The sequence below is a fragment of the Anabrus simplex genome, chromosome 3 (genome assembly GCF_040414725.1).
Source record: "Anabrus simplex isolate iqAnaSimp1 chromosome 3, ASM4041472v1, whole genome shotgun sequence".
Taxonomy (NCBI): Eukaryota; Metazoa; Arthropoda; class Insecta; order Orthoptera; family Tettigoniidae; genus Anabrus; species Anabrus simplex.
This window is the reverse complement of record NC_090267.1, coordinates 278,931,101-278,950,159: the sequence shown is the minus strand read 5'-3', so window position 1 is coordinate 278,950,159 and position 19,059 is coordinate 278,931,101. Positions and strand designations below refer to the sequence as shown.

At 36.8% G+C, this 19,059-nt stretch overlaps 1 protein-coding gene across 1 annotated transcript in view; it reads left to right on the top strand.

The window, feature by feature from the left end:
- LOC136866775 (sodium channel protein Nach) overlaps positions 1–19,059 on the top strand; it is a 90,790-nt gene that overhangs the window by 46,000 nt on the left and 25,731 nt on the right. Inside the window, exons 7-9 of the mRNA XM_067143882.2 lie at positions 8,311–8,497; positions 13,356–13,409; positions 17,146–17,245. Coding sequence (XP_066999983.2) covers positions 8,311–8,497; positions 13,356–13,409; positions 17,146–17,245 — 341 coding nt within the window. The remainder of the gene's footprint in view (positions 1–8,310; positions 8,498–13,355; positions 13,410–17,145; positions 17,246–19,059) is intronic.

Here is a 19,059-nt window from a genome sequence, read left to right as displayed (position 1 = left end):
GTCTTTCCAATTTTAATAATATCTATTTTGTATTTCTGATATATTAATGTTAATTTATTATTAGCTGATGATGTCCCTTAGGGGACGAAACATGTACTAAATATAAAAAATTATATATTGTATTGAATAGGCGGACCATTTAGTTATAATATTTAAGTTTATCTTGAATATTCACTAATTACTTGTTCAATGCGGCACAATTATGATGAAACAAACCTGTGTGTTAATACAATGAACTACTCCCATTCTAAAATTAGCACAAACAGGATAACAATGCCCTTGTCTAGTTGCACAAGAATAATCATGTTACTAGACACTTACTGAGGTAATCTGTGGTATTCAGAATGCACAACATTTTTTTTATTGTTTGATGCAGTTTTTTCCTTCCAAATTATTTGCAGTGTCCTTCAGTGAGATTAGGAGATGTCATCTTGGGTACCTGTAGGTTACTTTTACATAATTTTTCAAAACGGGAAGCAATGAATTATCCTCCTTAGGAAAGGGAAATGTAGAGTAGACGATAGGAAGAGGGAGGGTACAGCAGCACGGAAGAAGTTTAAGGAAGCAACGATTATCATCATTGTGGTACTGTGTAGGAGGGATACTGACTGGAGCCTAACTGGGAATTTAAATTAGACTATGGAATGGGTATGTAGGAAAATGGGAGTGAGATTTATAGATCCTAATGGGTGGGTAAGAGATAGGGATCTATGCTCAGATGGCCTTCACTTGAGCCGCAGTGGTACGTATACGCTAGGATGTTTGTTTAGAAGGGTTATCGGGAGGTACATTCAGGGAAACGGTGTGGAATAGGGAGCGGTGATAAAGATACAGGGATGTGGATGTCAAGTAGGAATGACATAAAAATGTTAGTGTTGAAATGTAGGAACATTGTAAAGAAAGGAATAGGTAGTTTTCAGATATTGTAATAGGAGTTGAATCATGGCTGAGAAATGATATAATTAATGCAGAAATTTTCTCATGGAACTGGAGTGTTTATCATAGAGACATGATAGGAAGAAGAATTTGTAAGGTACAACAATTAGAGGGAAGAATATTCTGGACAGTTTTGCTGGTAAAATCAGATGAGCTCTATAAGGAAACTTAAGTAATAGATGGTATTAGTGATCACAAAGCTTTTTTTGTCATAGTTAACAATAAATGTGATAGAATGGAAGGTCACAAAAGTAGGACTATTAGGCAGTACCATATGGCTGATAAAGCAGGCATGATGGAGTATTTAAAAAGTAATTATGATTGGTGGAAAATGGAAAGTAAAAATGTAAACAGACTCTGGAATGGGCTTGAAGCAATTGTTGAGGAATGTGAAAACACCTTTAAAGATGGTAAGAAATGGTAAAGACCTGCTATATTATAACAGAGAAGTAAAGAGATCAAGAAGGACGTAGAGGGTGGAAAGAAATAGTTGTGGAAGTATGGAAGAATTGAAGGAATCTATTAGGAAATTGAATCTAGCGAAGAAGTCAACTAAGGATAACAAGCATAATTGGCAGAGATACAAATTTTAGTGAAAATTGGAAGGGCATGTACAGGTACTTAAAGGCAGAAACGGATTCCAAGAAGGACATTTCAGGAATCATTAATGAACAAGGGGAGTGTGTATATGAGGATCTACAGAAGACAGAAGTATTCATTCAGCAGTATGTAAAGATTGTTGGTTTCAAGGATAATGTTCAGATAGAGGAGGTGACCAATACTAACGAAGTATTGAAACTTACCTACGATAAAAAAGACATACAGTAAGGGACAAAATTGAAAACTAGAATAACAGCTGGATTTGATAAGATTTCTGGGGATATACTAAAGACAATTGGTCAGGATATAGTACCATATCTGAAGTACTTACTTAATTACCATTTGCATGCTTGAAGGAGCTATACCAAATGAATAGAGAGTTGCTATAGTAGGCCCGTGTAGAAAGGAAAGCCAAAAATTACATTCCAGTCAGGTTGACACGTGTTGCGTGTAACCTTTGGGAAAGCATTATTTCTGTTCCACTGAAGCTCAACTTGTATGATTCCAGCAAGTAGGAGCAAATATCATAGATTCAGGAGGTGAAAATGACTGTATCACTATTTACCTATCTAAGGCATTTTATAGAGTAGATATTGGGAGACTACTAGCAAAAATGAGTGTAATTTGACTGCACAGAAGAGTGACTGAACTGGTTTCTATATTTTCTTGAAAATATAACTCGGCAAGTTTTAGTAGGTGAAGCATTATCTGATGCTGTACTCATTAAGAATGGCAGTATTATTGGACCTTTTATGTTTTCGTATATAAGTGATATGAGTAAAGAACTGGAATGAGAGATGAGCCTTTTTTTCAAATGAGGTTATACTGTGTAGAGTAATAAATAAGCTAAAAGATTGTCAGCAACTGCATTAAGATCTCGACAATGTTGTGAGATGAACAGCAGGCAATGGTATGATTGATAAACGGAGTTCAAAGTAAGGTTGTGAGTTTCACAAATAGGAAAAGTCCTCTCAGTTTTAATTACTATGTTGATGGGGTGAAAGTCCTCTCACGGTTAACCCTTTCACTCCAGCATTGTGAGTATAGTGGCACAGCTACCACCCAACTGCTACAGCAGTCAACCGGAGTGAAAGTGTTAATTACTGCATTGATGGGATCCTTACTGGGATCCCTGTAAGTACCTAGGTGTTAATATAAGGAAAGATCTTCATTGGGGTAATCACATAATCGGGACTGTAAATAAAGGGTACTGATCTCTGCATATGGTTATGAGGGTATATAGGGGTTGTAGTAAGAATATAAAGGAGAAGGCATATAAGTCTCTGGTGAGACCCCAGAGTATGGGACCCTCACCAGGATTACTTGATTCAAGAACTGGAAAAAATCCAATGAAAAGCAGCTCGATTTGTTCTGGATGATTTCCAACAAAAGAGTAGCGTTACAAAAATGTTGCAAAGTTTGGGCTGGGAAGACTTGGGAGAAAGATGATGAGCTGCTTGACTAAGTGATATGTTCTGAGCTGTCAGTGGTGCAATGGCGTGGAATGACATTAGTAGACAAAGACATTTGAGTGGTATTTTTAAAAGTAGGAAAGATCACAATATGAAGATAAAGTTGGAATTCAAGAGGACAAATTGGGACAAATATTCATTTAGAAGAAGTTGAGTTAGGGTTTGGAATAGTTTACCAAGGGAAATGTTAAACGAATTTCCAAATTCTTTTTAATTATTTAAGAAAAGACTAGGTAAACAACAGATAGATAATCTGCTACCTGGGCGACTGCCCTAAATGCAGATCAGTGGTGGTCGGTCAGTCGTAAATGAACTAATGAAATCAATATTAATCATCTTATATGAAACATAAATTAGAAATTGCAAATTACTAGTTTGGAAAAAGAAAACAACAAAGGCAAATACCCTCAAAAACCCAAGTGTGCTCTAAAATACTAGGTAATTCGTTCCTCCTCTTGAGTTATGATTTAACTGTAGAAAGTAGATAAAATAGACGTGTTAGAGTTACGGTGTGAATGAGGATAAATATTTTTATTGATTATACAGGTAATTGCTTTCAGCTAAACGTAGCATTGCATTAATTTTTATATGGAAAAACTGCCTCTATTGGTCACACATGGAGTTTTCATCTGGGTAAAAAAAAGATTTAGTAATAGAATTATTTCATAGAGAATTAATTGAAAACACTTGAACTATATCCAAATATTGCTTACTCATAATTTTTACAGGTAAATCAGATGTATAGGAGTCAACAGGGGGAACAAAATCTCACTCTAATTTAAATTCCGATAGTGCTTGTTGTTAGTCGTGCATGGAAGAAATGCCCAGGCGATTACAGTTGTTGCTAGATTAACACCTCTCTCACACAAGGGAAGCACAGTCTAATGAATTCCAGAGACAAGATAACTCCAAATGAACAAAGGGGAAGCTGCATGGGCTGGGAGGTCCATTGGTGAAGAGAGAATTACTGTTTCATGCAAAATAAAATCAAAATCTCTGTGCACCACTAATTAAGGGTTAAAAGTACATGCTCATCCACATTACATGAGTAGTCTTCAGAATGACTACTTTTGAGAAAATATATTAGTATAAAAAACTATCCAAAGATCAACTGGAAATCCTTAGACACTGAAATATAAATTTAGAAAAGAAAGTTACAATGAAAGAAGCCAAAACTTACCCCTGCTACTCCCATGAACTGGCTAACTATCTCCCGAGGGAGGAAACTCCCTTGGAGCACGTCCGACTCCGAATCAAGCGATCAAGCCAATGATGCCAAGCCAAACAAGATGGTAAGCAAGAAAGACAAGACAACAGTCATCACATTTTGGCTTCGGACCAATTATGTGCAAGGATTTCCAAACAATCAAAGTATGGTAATTTCCAGTTCAAGCATCCAAATTAAAAGTAACTACATTGAACTGTCACCTGAAATCTTCTTGAGAAAAAGAAATTGCATGTGTACAGGACCAAGTGTCCCATAAGTTACGATTCACACTTCTTCAATATGGCACAGTTATGATGAAACAAACCTGTGTGTTGATTCAAGAAAGAACCTAATTTATTGTCAACAGGAGCATCAAGTATGCTGAGAGATTGATTTCTCCAAGACAAGCAATTTCTATAATGTTGCGTGTTAGTTGGGATGGAAATCTTCTTCTTTCATAGTACCATATAAGACAGAGCATTTATGGAACATATGGCAAGAATGTACAAAAACAAAAGCAGATAATCTGATCTACTTATCTTTGAAAATTGGGTCTTTATGATGGCAGTCACTGAGCAAGTTGACTACGCAGTTCAGGTCACACAGCTGTGAGCTGTGAGCTTGTATTCATAAGATAGTGGGCTCATACCCCAACTGTTGGCTGCCCTGAAGATGGTTTTCCATGGTTTCCCATTTTTACCCCTGGCAAATGCTGGTGCTGTACCTTAATGAAGCCCGTGGTCACTTCCTTCCCAGTTCTAGATCTGTCCTATCCCATGATCACCATAAAACCTGTCTGAGTCAGTGAGACTTTAAACAAATGGTAAAAAAAAAATAAAAAAAAAAAAAATAAAAAAAAGGTTGACAGCCCTGTATTCGAAACAGCTGAATGGAAACAAACTGATGACTGGTCACAATTTATCCAGCCAGGTCTCATTGTCAGTGATTTAAGAATGTGAAAAACACATTTGATGTTTTCTTTTTCTACTGAATAGCAGATTCAATCCATAGCTGCTAGATGTGTTGTTCTCTGAGACTCTTATAAAAGAATGGAGGAATGTATTGTTGGACTGGAAATTTTTGCACAGTTGGCCCCCTATCTCTAGAAATACTGTACTTTTCCTGTTGTTCTGAAAGAGACACTGTATAATACAGAAACTCGAATAACCGTGCGAGTTGGCCGTGCGCGTAGAGGCACGCGGCTGTGAGCTTGCATCCGGGAGATCGTGGGTTTGAGCCCCACTGTCGGCAGCCCTGAAGATGGTTTTCCGTGGTTTCCCATTTTCACACCAGGCAAATGCTGGGGCTGTACCTTAATTAAGGCCACGGCCGCTTCCTTCCAACTCCTAGGCCTTTCTTCCTATCCCATCGTCGCCCTAAGTCCTGTCTGTGTCAGTGCGACGTAAAGCAACTAGCAAAAAAAAAAAAAAACAAAAAAAAAAAAAAAAAAAAGAAACTTGAATAGCCGAAAACTTAAGAAGTGGTTTACAAAGCACAGGAGAGTCTCATTTAGATATGCAGAGAGTCCTCAAGATGTTTCCAGAAAGTTCAGATCCAGAGGAAGGAACATAATCCTGGTCCTCAAGAATGCTAGGATACTGCTGTGATGACCAGGGTGGCCAGGTTTGTTAACTGAACATCCCTGCCATAAAATCTGTTGACTGTAGATGTACACTTAGCTGGCCACAAGGCTAGTGTGGAAAGTGAATGTGCATCCCCACAAGAATAATCACAACTTAACCTCTATGAGGTTGCAGAGGATCCCAAGCTAGTTTTGTCATTGTGAGCTACAGTTACAAGTTTAGGAATAGGAAGCTTGCCACAGAGTATGTTGGTGTAGCACTTGATGTAGAAGCATGGGATGTGATTGTTTGTGCACATCTTTTCCTATGTTCATTATCTCTGCTAGACGTTGAAATTAAAATACTGTAATAGTTTATAACAACTTTTTAAATACCAAATAGAAACAAAAATGTTGTAAGTATGCAAGATTATCCCATTCTGTCTAGATCGGACTGTATTCTAAATAGTGCTTTGACTGGATCCACCGCCACTGCCACCGCCGCCGCTGCCGTCACCACCACCACCACCACCACCATGCAGATCTTATGAAGTGATGCCATCTAGGCAGCATGCCTATCAATGTTTACTTTCTGCTACTTGCTAGCAATGAAAGCTAGGCAGGACAGATACTATGGCTGAGTTAATCTAATTTTGTTAGGTGACACTAAGTATGCCACCAGAGATCTTTAACATGCCAACAACAATATGGAGTGCCAAGGTTTTTGACCGTACTTAAAAAATCAACTACCTCAGCGGGGATCAAACCCACGAACTTGGAATCATGAATTGGACACACTTCCACTGAACTACCAACTCAGTCAGCTGATCATGTGTAGGGCACACTAATATTTTTGTGCGAATGTTTATTTTGTTTGAACTTACTGCTTTTAAGTTAAATCTCTAGTTATTCTATTCTGTCTATGCATTGCAACCTAAGGAGATGATGAATGTTTCCTTGCTGCAGATAGTTCTCTGCAATTGTGTGCTCAGTTAAGCAGTACTATAAACACACAGTATCACATTTGTTAGATGATGTAGTACATACAATGCATTGTCATTATTGGCTGGATACTTATAGGTACTGGCACAGCTGGACTTGCCATGGTGTCAGCATATACCGAGCAAGTGGCCACATGGTTAGGGTCACGCTGCTGTGAGCTTGCATTCGGGAGGTAGTGGGTTCGAACCCCACTGTTGGCAGCCCTGAAGATGGTTTTCCGTGGTTTCCCATTTTCATACTAGACAGATGCTGGGGCTGTACCTTAATTAAGGCAATTGCCACTTCCTTCCCACTCCTAGCCCTTTCCTATCCCATCATTACCATAAGACCTATCTGTGTCAGTGTGACGTAAAGCAAATTGTTGGTGTCAGTATGACATAGTTCCGCCTTTTGCCGCTATCACAGCCCCTACCCTTCCAGGTAAACTTTCCACTGTGTTTCGGTAGATGTCTGCATATTTTTTCTTCTATTCCTCCTGTAACACAGCAAGCAGTTCTGTAGACATTTAGGGGCAGTTTAGTCCTGCTATCATCCAGCTCTGTAAAGATGATCAGTTAGCATTTTTAGACTGCTAATTCAATTTCATTCACTCCCATTTTAACAAACCATTTGCTTATGGTCTTTATTTTATGGACAAGTGCATAATCATGTTGAAAATGTAAAGGGACAGTCTGAAATCATTGTCATATTGCCTGATAGGGTTTGGGATTAATGGTTTGAGGAACTAAAACCAGTGGACCAAAACCAGACTATTTAAAACAGGCCTCCTCTGCCAAATTTCACAGTGAGAACACAGCACTCTGGTAAGTAATGCTCACCTAATGTTCACCATTGGATTGCCAGCAAGACACATCACTCCACTCGATGCTCTTTCATTGTTCTAGAGTCCACAGATGCCGTTTGTACTTCTGTTATCGGTGGCAAGCATTCAGTTTAGTGTTTCTGGATTTATGTGCCCTGCACAGCTTGTCTGTAGAACTCAAGTGCGAGCAACTCCTGACAAATGGTATGAATACTGGCACACTTCCATATTCCAATCGAAAGTACACAAAGCTTGCCAGTTTGACTTCAACACACGTCAAAGGCATTGATGCTCCCTATCTGTTAATAGTTTTGGTTTCCCTGGTCAAGGTGTTTTTTTTTTTAATCTCCTAGAATTTCTATCTTATCACTACATCACTCACTGCTGAACGTGGTATCTGGAACTTGCCAGAAATGTCACTGATGGAATGACTGAATCAGTGGGCACCAATAATCATGCCCCTTTCAGCCTCACTGATCTCTCGTACATCCATTTTGTTCGCTGCAGCAAGTAAACATTTCCCTCGAATGCTCATGGCCTTACATAGACTCATAACATGCTTGAGTGAGATATGGAATCAATCTACTTTCCTTTTATGGGTTTTCTGGTCATAAATGGCATTGTAATATATATCACATACATAATTTTGTCTTTGAAAGGTCTGTATTCTCTTATTTAATACAGCAACTCTGCTTATCTACTAGACCATTCTGATGTTTATGTATACCAGGTGAAGGAGATCATGAACGACCCCGCACTGCGTGCTGTCTCTGTGGCTCAGAGAGGCTGTGTGTTTCCAGATGAGATCTCCCTCGTCAGTTACCCATATTATAGCTACTCTGCTTGTCTTTTACAATGTCGTGCCGAAGCTCAAATCAAACTCTGTAACTGCACACATCACTTCATGCCTCTCAGATGTGAGTATATCTTTTGCAACAAAAAAAAAAAACCACCTCATATTATTAGTAAAATTTAGGATCTCTTAGCAAAGTTTGTACTCCAAGGATGGCATCGATTGTGTGGTCTTCAAGTAAAGGTGAATACGGTATACGAAATGTTTGCTAAAATTGATTACATTTACTGTCACAAACTACCCACTGAGTACCAACATTTTCTGCACGACACCATCTGATGGCATATAGGAGAACCTCTTCTGTAAACAGTTTGGCCTTCAATGTGATTCTGTTCCATCTAGTATCTCATAATCATGAATGGATAAATACAATATTGAAGGATGTTCCTCCTAATCAATACAAGTTCAATTTAGTACACAGTTATATTATTGTATTTATGGTACTAGTTTTGGCCCTACATTTTTAGGCCATCTTCAGCCATATAACTGTAAGATAACTTAAAAACTAAGTAGAGGACCCATGCTTCTCCATAGCAGTCATTATAAATAGGTCAAGTAACGTGTATTAATAAGGAATCTCTCCATACATGGCCCAGCTAGGTACTTCTTGAATGTCTAGTCTTAGGATTTGAATTACCTCTTAATTGTCAAGTGAATTTTTGTATATTTCTTTCTTGTGAGGTTGATTGATATTTTACAAACTATTTTGTAGTTTTAGAGTTTTTACATATAAATTATAAACAGAAAAGTTTTCCACCTAATCAATACATAGTTATATTTACAATGCATGTATTTACATTATACGGGACTAGTTTCAACCCTACTCGGGGTCATCATCAGCCGTATTTAAACAATATACAATATTTGACGAAATCCTAAAAGATGTTTCTAAGCAGTAAGAACATTATGAAATATATAATTAACATTATGATGTGTGGTTGGATTAGGCGAAGTGCTATGGTGCTCAAAATGTTGCAAATAAAAGTGAAATATTACGAGTGACATAGGTGAGCAATATATAATACAACTACACCAAACACGTTAAAAGGTCTGGGTATAAAAGTACAAATGAGGTGCTCTATGTTGTAGATCAACTTGAGTAAAATGTTTTTAGACACATGGTGTTTCAGATAGAATTCAGTAGGTTCTGGTTGTGGACCGAGTGCTATGGTGCTAACACTGAACACAATATAATGTGACACGTATAATAAAAGTATACAAGTATGTACAAAAGTAACAAACGTGTAGATGAATCTGTGAGGAGTTGATTATACACTGTATCAGCCTAAGTAGAAAATTTGATACTTGGTGTATTAGGTAACCAAGCTATGTTGATATGGCTGCAGGGTTGATTGTTGGAGCTTGAAAGGAGTAGCAGGCTACTCGGCCTCTATTATTGCACTCTTAAGTAGCCCAGCTCCACTCCTTTAAACAACTGCACCAACACACTGCTTAAGGTCTCCATGATTCCATATCAAACTGGGAATCATAACATTGGTTCAAATTATGATCTTCACACGACCACATTGTTTGCTTCGGAACCACCTGAGTTAAGCCTGTTGACCACAGATTAAGAGAACAAGATTTATTCTTCCCACAGATAACACATGTTTTGCAGTTTCTTTTTAACAAAACTAAAGATACACCTTATGATCTATAAGCCTCAAGCTGGACTATTTTCTTGTGTATCAAGACTTAACAACTGAGTTACCTTCTCAGATTTTATAGAATTTTACTTTATGGTCAGATGCACCATACTCTCATCATCTTGTACCACAATTTTAACTTGTTACTATTTAATATTTGTCTTTGTAGGTGCTTATCATGTGTTTTATATTGTTTTTTGTTTAGTTATGATTTGCTCAATTGATTCATTGGCTGATGATGATGCGCAATGAGCGTAGAAACTAGAACCAATCTTGTTTAATCAACATATGATCTAACTCCCATCAATAAATTGTCATTGTATTGAAAAGGTGAATCCTTAACATTTTCAATTTACTGACATACCCTCATTGTTGGATTGGAAAGGGAGGTCCTGTCCCATGGCCAGCAGATCACCGGCTCTCATACCTCTAGACTTTTTCCTCTGGGGTTACGTCAAGTCGTTGGTGTATGATATCCCCGTAGAAATGGATGAAGACCTGCTTGCTAGGATCCAAGCTGCCTGTCTCCTGGTCCAACAGACACCAGGAATGTTTGAGAGAGTGCAGCAGAACTTCACGCACCATTGCCATGCATGCATTGAGACTGGCAGTCGTTACTTTGTGCAATTACTATGATCTATGTTGTTGTTATGTGGTGTATGTGTATAAATATGCATATCCGACCATTGGTTCCTTATCTCAATGTAATCGGTTGTGGACCCACCATCACCTGTTTCAATTGGACCCAAAAGGTTTGAGACACCCTGTAGTTTGTTCTTGAGAATTTCAGTAAGATATAATTTGCACCACAACAGTGGAGTATATTAGTGTTATATTATAGTGCATATGATGATGGTGGGGTAAGGAGAGGATGAAACCCAGTGCTGCTATATCGCATACTCTTGTCGAATAACACCAACGGATTTGCTGAAGGCATCCTGTAGACGAATCACCATCAACAGCGTCATATGCCCTCAATTTCTGTGGTTGGTTGAGATCATCCCAAGAGTGAGGTTGTAATATATCACTGACGATCCACTTTCTTCGCTCTCATTTTGACTACTTTCCTAGCAATTCTGGCACTATGAAGTGACAAGCATGGAGAGAGACTCCATCTAGACATTTTAGAGATTGAAATAAGGGGTCAGGGTAATTGGAACTCATCTCTACTTGCAAACTATTTGTAACAGTATTTGATCGCGTACACAAATAAATAATAATAAAAAATATAATATTAATAAAAATAATACTGAACCAAAAAAATAATATTGACATAAAATGTGAATAAAGAAATAGTAAAATGACACAGAAGCAGGGAATTCACATCAGAGCATGGAAACGTGACGGATAACTTTCAATATGTAAAATTAAATCATACACAAGGGAACACTTACAGGCCTAAAAATGATAACTAAGAAGGATTGTGGAAGGTGTAGGAACCCTATGAGGTCCATGGGAAGGTATGACGTTATGGGGGAGAAAATATTTACGATCATCACCTTGAAACTCATCATATTAACATAATCAAAACCAATATTACAAGAAACAAGATCATGACATAGCAACAGATACTTAATTCACAAGTGAAGGGTGTTTAAAAGATTTTAACAAATACAGTTCCACGACATGGAATCAAGACATACTTAAGTAACTTAGAGAAAAATAGTTTAAAACGAAAGTAAGTGAAAGAACTGAAATTACGGCAACGGAAATCTAGGGCAAACTTGGACACGTTAAATTAAAACTTTAAAAATTACATTAAGTGAGGAAATACCGGAACACAAAAGGAATAAAATTAAATCAAACAAAATTAGAAAACATAGAGAATGACATAAAATTTACATTGAAATAACACCAATAAAAACGGAAGTTTTCGAGGGAAACCCTCGAGTGGACGCACTCGCTAGGGCGGTCAGGTGTAAATGACACTGAGCACACGCATCATTTTTCTGAAGCCGGCAGAAGACCGGAAAGAACCCGATCACAATTAACCAATAAGATCAAACTTACACTAGATTCCCATTCGCCAATACAATTGCATGACCATATACGGTCATTTCCTGGCCTACTGATGTGAGAGAAAGTACATCACCTGTTTCAACATCGGTAACCGCGTGTGCGGTACAGGATGCTTCAAAAAATCACCTTACAAAATTTTACATCAAATTACAATTTTGACATACAGAATTACATAAAATTTACATACAAAAAAAAAATCACTTCAAAACACTTTTGCATCTTGCCATGTTCATACTGTTCAATATATTTTGATGTTTCCTTATTTTAAAAAAGATTATTACAAACATGTTCCAATTACATAAAAGATATTCCAGCAGAGTCCAGAGTTACAAAAAATGAAATCCTTCAAACACGTTAAATAAAAACTTCAAATTATATTTCCCATAGTTGTAGTTCTCCGTCTCGCCACATATTACAATATTGTTGGAATGAGATGAGAGATTCTTCAGAAGACTACAAATAAAAATTGAAGAAATAGAAGCACTTCATTGAAAAGGTAAATAGATAATAGTGTATGTGGAAGAGTTCAATACATACAATAATCTTAAAGCTAAGAGCTAATAAAAGTGTTCCCTGATATTCATGTACCTTGACCCCTATTTTTTGGAATTGACTGTTTTTGTAAAGGAAACAGACAACGTTTCTTTCTTTGTTGGCCAGTGTAATTTACCAAGAGGATGTTTGATAAATTTCCAAGTTCTTTGAAATAATTTAAGAAAAAAACAAGGTAAGCAATTGATAGGGAATTGCCACCTGTGTGTTCACCCTAAATGCAGACCTATGGTGACTGATGGATCAACAGATGGTGGTGTGGACTTTTTTCTTTTAACATCTGTTAAGATGTACCAAAACTCAAGTGCTTTGTTCTATAGTAAAGCCCTAAAATTAAATTTTGCTAATGGGGAAGAATTGGAGCTTTCAAGATGAGTCTGCTCCAGCACACAAGTCCAAGACCACTCAATTATGACCCATTTCCATTGCTGATTGGCTATCTCATGTACCAGATCTCAATCCTTTGGAGTTCAAATTGTTTTCGGTGCTTTAGGAAATGGTGTGCAAGGAGACACACCTGAAATTGTCAACATTAAAGGAGCCTTGAAGACTGCCCTAGAAAATTTTCCTATGAACACCATGTGTGACCAGGTAGATTAACGTCCTCTGTTCAAGAAAAAGATGGAAATGTTGACTAGTGTATCTACAATTCATAGAACAGAATTATATTTTTATTATTATAATATGTAATAGTATTTATTACAGATAATGATACCACTTGCTCCATAGATGGTCTAATGTGCTTCAGTAGAAATCTTGGTAAGCTAACTCTTACAAGGTTTGTACACTAGTTTTACTTGACTGTTGACATTGAGCTTATGGTACAAGTTAAGCTACACACAAATTGACTAAGATTAACATGATGAAAAACACAATGACTAATTTACAAAACAGAATAAATATAAAAAAATCAAGATGAAACATAAAGTAGAAATCAAATCTCTCCCCCTTTTCATCACAGTTCACTACATAACAAGCGGAGTGTTTTCAACATGTATTTGTATTTTTTAACATAGAAAGGAAATTGCCATAATGATACAGACAGTCCAAAATGTTCACATTATTTCAAGAAATATGTAAAAAAATCCACCTCCTGAGAAAAGTGTTTATATAAAAGAAAAAAATGATTTTCTGTTCAAAAGATTTTAAAGGTAAATATACAAAATTTCATTTCACTTGTGTATCATTTAGACTATCCTAATAATTAATATCATTTTCAATAACAATTAATTATGTTATTGATTTACCGGTACAACCATTGTTCTTACTTCAGTTCTCCTGTTTCCCTGAGCACATTTTGATGATGTATCCTGCTTTATCTGCAGGCCATGAGATTGTCTTGAAAGTATTGTACATGGTTATGTATTGTACTAGTATATTTTATATTGGAATTTGATATTTTAACTACTCATTGTTACAGATAATGATACCACTTGCTCCATAGATGGTCTAATGTGCTTCAGTAGAAATCTTGGTAAGCTAACTCTTACAAGGTTTGTACACTAGTTTTACTTGACTGTTGACATTGTCTATTTATTTACTGTATTGAGCTTATGGTACAAGTTAAGCTACACACAAATTGACTAAGATTAACATGATGAAAAACACAATGACTAATTTACAAAACAGAATAAATATAAAAAGTCAAGATGAAACATAAAGTAGAAATCAAGAGAGATATGTGCAATACACAAAACAAACAAACAAACAAACAAAAAAACAAAAAAAAACAGAAATTATGCAAAATATAAGTAAATGCCTAACAAATGAATAATGTGAACTAGTTGCAGCCACTGAATAGCCGTTGTTGAAGCTTTCAGAAGGTCGTCGATAGTTCCGGAAAAAGCTCTGTGCGGGCATCTGAATGTGGTGTGTCGCATTGTCTGGAATTCTTCACCACAGTCACAGCTTGGAGAAGGTCGAAGGCCCTAAGAACACATCGCAGAGCCACTTACCATGCTCAGTATGTACTCCGTTTAATGCGACCCATACACAACACGGAAGATGAAATCCAGGTGGAGGCTGCGTAGGGTCAAAGATCACCTCCGTTCATCAGGGGCCTTAGCAGTCCATTCTTCATTCAAGGTTCCAAGTTCACAGTAGTTTTCTTTCATCAGTTTTTTGAGCCAGCAGCAGGGAAGAGTATTCTGGATTTCAGTTGGATTAAAGCGATTCTATGGATGTCATGGTGAATTGGAAGTGATTTATTGGCCTGTATTTTATTTGCTTCTTGGATGAGATTGTTCATGCGGCACAGACCTGGAGGAAGAATGTGGCAAAGGACTGGAAGTCAGTGCATTGGGGTTGTTTTGATAACACCGCTGTTAATCCACGCTGTTTGATTCAGGATGGTGTATTTTCTTGGTGTTGGTACTATTCAGCCTGACAGAAGAACGGTGTTCAGCTGTTGTATAAACTAGACTTAATGTGGACATACGTAAAGTTGCCGCTGTGGATTCCCATGTGCTACCAGAGAGCTTAGATGGGATGTTGTTTCTTGTACTTAGTTTGGCTGCAAGGTTGGAGACATGTTTACTGTATGATAGTGTCCAGTCCAGTGTTACGCCAAGGTATTTTGGGTTTGGGTTGTACGGTAAAAAGTTGTCGTGGAGAGTCACTTTCAAGGTAGTCTGGGCTATTGTCTTACTCAGATGAAAGCAAGATGTGTCAGTTTTGGTTGTGCTAGGTGTCAGGTGTCATTTTGAAATAAATTTGTCAGTAAGCAGAGATCTGTAGCTAGCATGTCCTCAAGACTGTTGAATATTGTATGTTGTGTGGCTATGCAAGTATCATTGGCATAGAAAAATTGTCTTGACACGATCATTGTTCATGACCACTTGAATTATTCTATCTGAAAGCATGCGATTGATTAGATTTGTAGTGTTTTTGCATTGTAAGGTTTTCTGGAGTTTATATGTTAATCAATCCCTCCATACAGTGTCTAAAGCAGCTGTGAGATCTCAGAATACCTTCAGCTTCTCTTCAAATCCAGCTTCAGTGAATGTTGTCAGAGCAAGTACTTGGTTCTCACAACCTTGTTCCATTCTAAAGCCTGCTTGTTCTGCGGGGAGAATATTGAAAATGGCTGGACAGATTCTGTTGTAAATTAGTCTTTCCAGCTGATATTATGATTATACTTAACATGTAATGAATGAACATAATGGAATATTATTAGAAGTTAGGAATGGATATTGGAAAATTGTTTTTGTTACAGCAGTTTTCTAGCACGTACATAAATAAATAATCATAATTAGAATAATAATAATAATACTGAGCCCAAAATATAATAAATATTGACAAAAAATGTGAATAAAGAAATAGTAAAATGATGCAGAAGCAGTGAATTCACATCAGAGCATGAAAACGTGATGGATAACTATCAATACGCAAAATTAAATCAAATACAAGGGAAGACTTACAGGCCTAAAAATGACAACTAAGAAAGGATTTGGAAGCTGCAGGAACCCTATGAAGTCCATGGGAAAGTATGGTGTTATGGGGGAGAAAAGGTTTACGATCATCACCTCGAAACTCATCATATTAACATAATCAAAACCAATATTACAAGAAACAAGATCATGACATAGTAACTGATACTTATGCACAAAAGAAGGGTGTTTAAAAGACTTTGCAAAATACAGTTCCACGACACGTAATTAAGACATACTTAAGTAACTTAGAGAAAATTTGATTTAACGTAGAAGGGTGATGTTATTACATTGTATAGTTTAAAACGAAAGTAAGTGATAGAACTGAAATTACAGCAACGGGAACCTAGGGCAAACTTGGACACATTAAATTTAAAACTTTGAAAATGACATTAAGCAAGGAAATACTGAAATACCAAAGTAATTAAATTAAATCAAACAAAACCAGAAAACATTGAGAATAACATTGAAATAACACTTACCAACTAAAAACTGAAGTTCTCGAGGGAAGCCCTCGAGCGCGAGCGCTCACTAGGGCGTTCGGATGTAAATGACGCCGATCACATGCATTATTTTTCCGAAACTGGCATAAGACCGGAAGTGGCCCGATCACAATTAACCAATAAGATCAAACTTACACTAGATGCCTGTTTGCCAATACAATTGCATGACCATATACGGTCATTTCCTGGCCTACTGACGTGAAAGGAATTACATCACCTGTTTCAACATCGGTAACCGTGCGTGTGGTATAGGATGCTTCAAAATCAAGCACCTTACAAAATTTTACACCAGATTACAAGTTTGACATAGAGAATTACATAAAACTTACATATAAAAAAAATTACTGTTTGCATTTGCAATGTTCATACTGTTCAATATCTTGCATATTCCCTTAAAAAAATTATTACACACATACTTAAATTTTCTTGCTGTTACATAAAATAATTCCAGCAGAGTCCAGAGTTCGTATTTCTTCATTTTTCACAATACAAAAAATTACCGACAAAAACGAAATCCTGCTGTCTTTTCTTGATGACCAAACACAGTTTTGACTTTTATTACAGATGAATTGAATGGTTTGAAGGTACAGGGCTCACTGAAACCTGGACTTTTCTGTGACTGTAAGCCCAGCTGTACCGAGCCTGAATATAATGTGGTGTGGAAGTAAGTTGAACATCTAGATATATCCTCTTCATTACAATTCCTAATACTACATTATAACTGTTACTGGTTTTTTTTTTAGATGGATATAATAATGTTATATCTGTCTCTTGGCTGAGGCCAGGAAAAAATGTAGCTTCCACTGGAGATTCTTTTTTATCCTCTTAGACATAACTAGATATAATGAAACAAAAATGTATTATTTTTCATGGTTAACTCGCATCTACTATTAGAAAGGACATTCATTTGATAGGACAGTAAAGGTATATTATAATAATAAAACATGTTTCATGTCACGTTAACTACATTTTTATGGTTTTTGGAGACACTGAGCTGCCGGAATTTTGTCCTGCAGGAGTTCTTTTACATGCCAATAAATCTACTGACACAAAGCTGACATATTTGAGCACCTTCAAATACCACCAGACTGAGCTAGGATCGAACCTGCCAAGTTGGGCTTAGAAGGCCAGTGCTCTACTGTCTGAGGTACTCAGCCCAGCATAAAATAAGTGATACGCCTTGATGTTTATCCGGGATATTAGGCTCCATAGACATTTTGAAAGTGTTGACATTTCACCTACATTACAGTAGCCCTGATCAAGATGAAATGACACAGGCTTATGGGCACCTGTACTTTTGTCAACTTTTGTCAACTTTTGTCAACTGGCAGTGATCTGAGATGTAACAAGATGAGACACATGACAGAAAGGCATTCCTTCCATACATCCCAGTGATTACGGATAGAGATCACAACGTCAAGACCACCTTTACAGCATGTACCTCGAGACGCTGTCTCCATTGCAGGTGTGTGAAGTGAAATTTGAAGGAACCATAGTTCTAGCTACCACCTATCAGTATCATTCTTGTCTGTACGAAGAAGCTGTGGGGATAGTGAAGGTTTCAACAGAAAAGAACAGGGCCTACAGATTAGCAGAGTTTGGTGACTGTTATTCATTGGCAGATAATGGAAATTTTAATGCACTGTGACACACTGCACAGGTCTTAGAATCACCAATCAGAGAGAGGAATAGAAAAGTCAATAGTGGCATTACTATGTAGCATTCAGATGTCATAAAAGTACAGGCGCCCCCCAGCCTATGTCATTTCATCATGACAAAGGCTATAATTTACAAACTTTATAATATAGATCCATATTGATAAAGTTTAAATTAAGAGCTAGTGTTAGGTTCAATGGTCCACCCAATCAATACACTTCACTTTACAAGTGAAAACTCTTTAATATTAAAATATATTAAACATACTTTGGAACATGTTTCATCTCATTTGAGACTTCTTCAGTCATAACGTCTTGTAACAGATTAAGATACTCATTGTTGCTGTCTAATAATTTTAGAAATGGAAGAATCCATATCCTTTATGAACTGTTTAAGAATATACTAAAGACAATAAATAATCTAATATATAAAAGAAGAGTTTTGTCTGTACATTGCTCAGAATTTATAAAGAATGTTATTTCTGTATCAGTCGTGTCCACAGTAACAAGAAAATGTACTTTTTAATTTTCTGTAATTTCTGTATGTATGTATGTATGTATACGCACACGAGAAAACAATTGAAGAAAATTTAATGAAAATTGGTATGCAAAGTCGAGGAATAAGTCGCTACAATCTAGGCTATAAATAATTTTATTCACTCTGAGTGAAATGGTAGTTTAGGGGAAGGCCTAAAATGTAATTCTCAAATATTTATGTTATTAGTGGTCATATCTTAATGAAAATTGGTATGCAAAGTTGGGGTAATAAGTCGACATAATCTAGGCCATAAATAATTGTATTCACACTGATTGAAATGGTAGT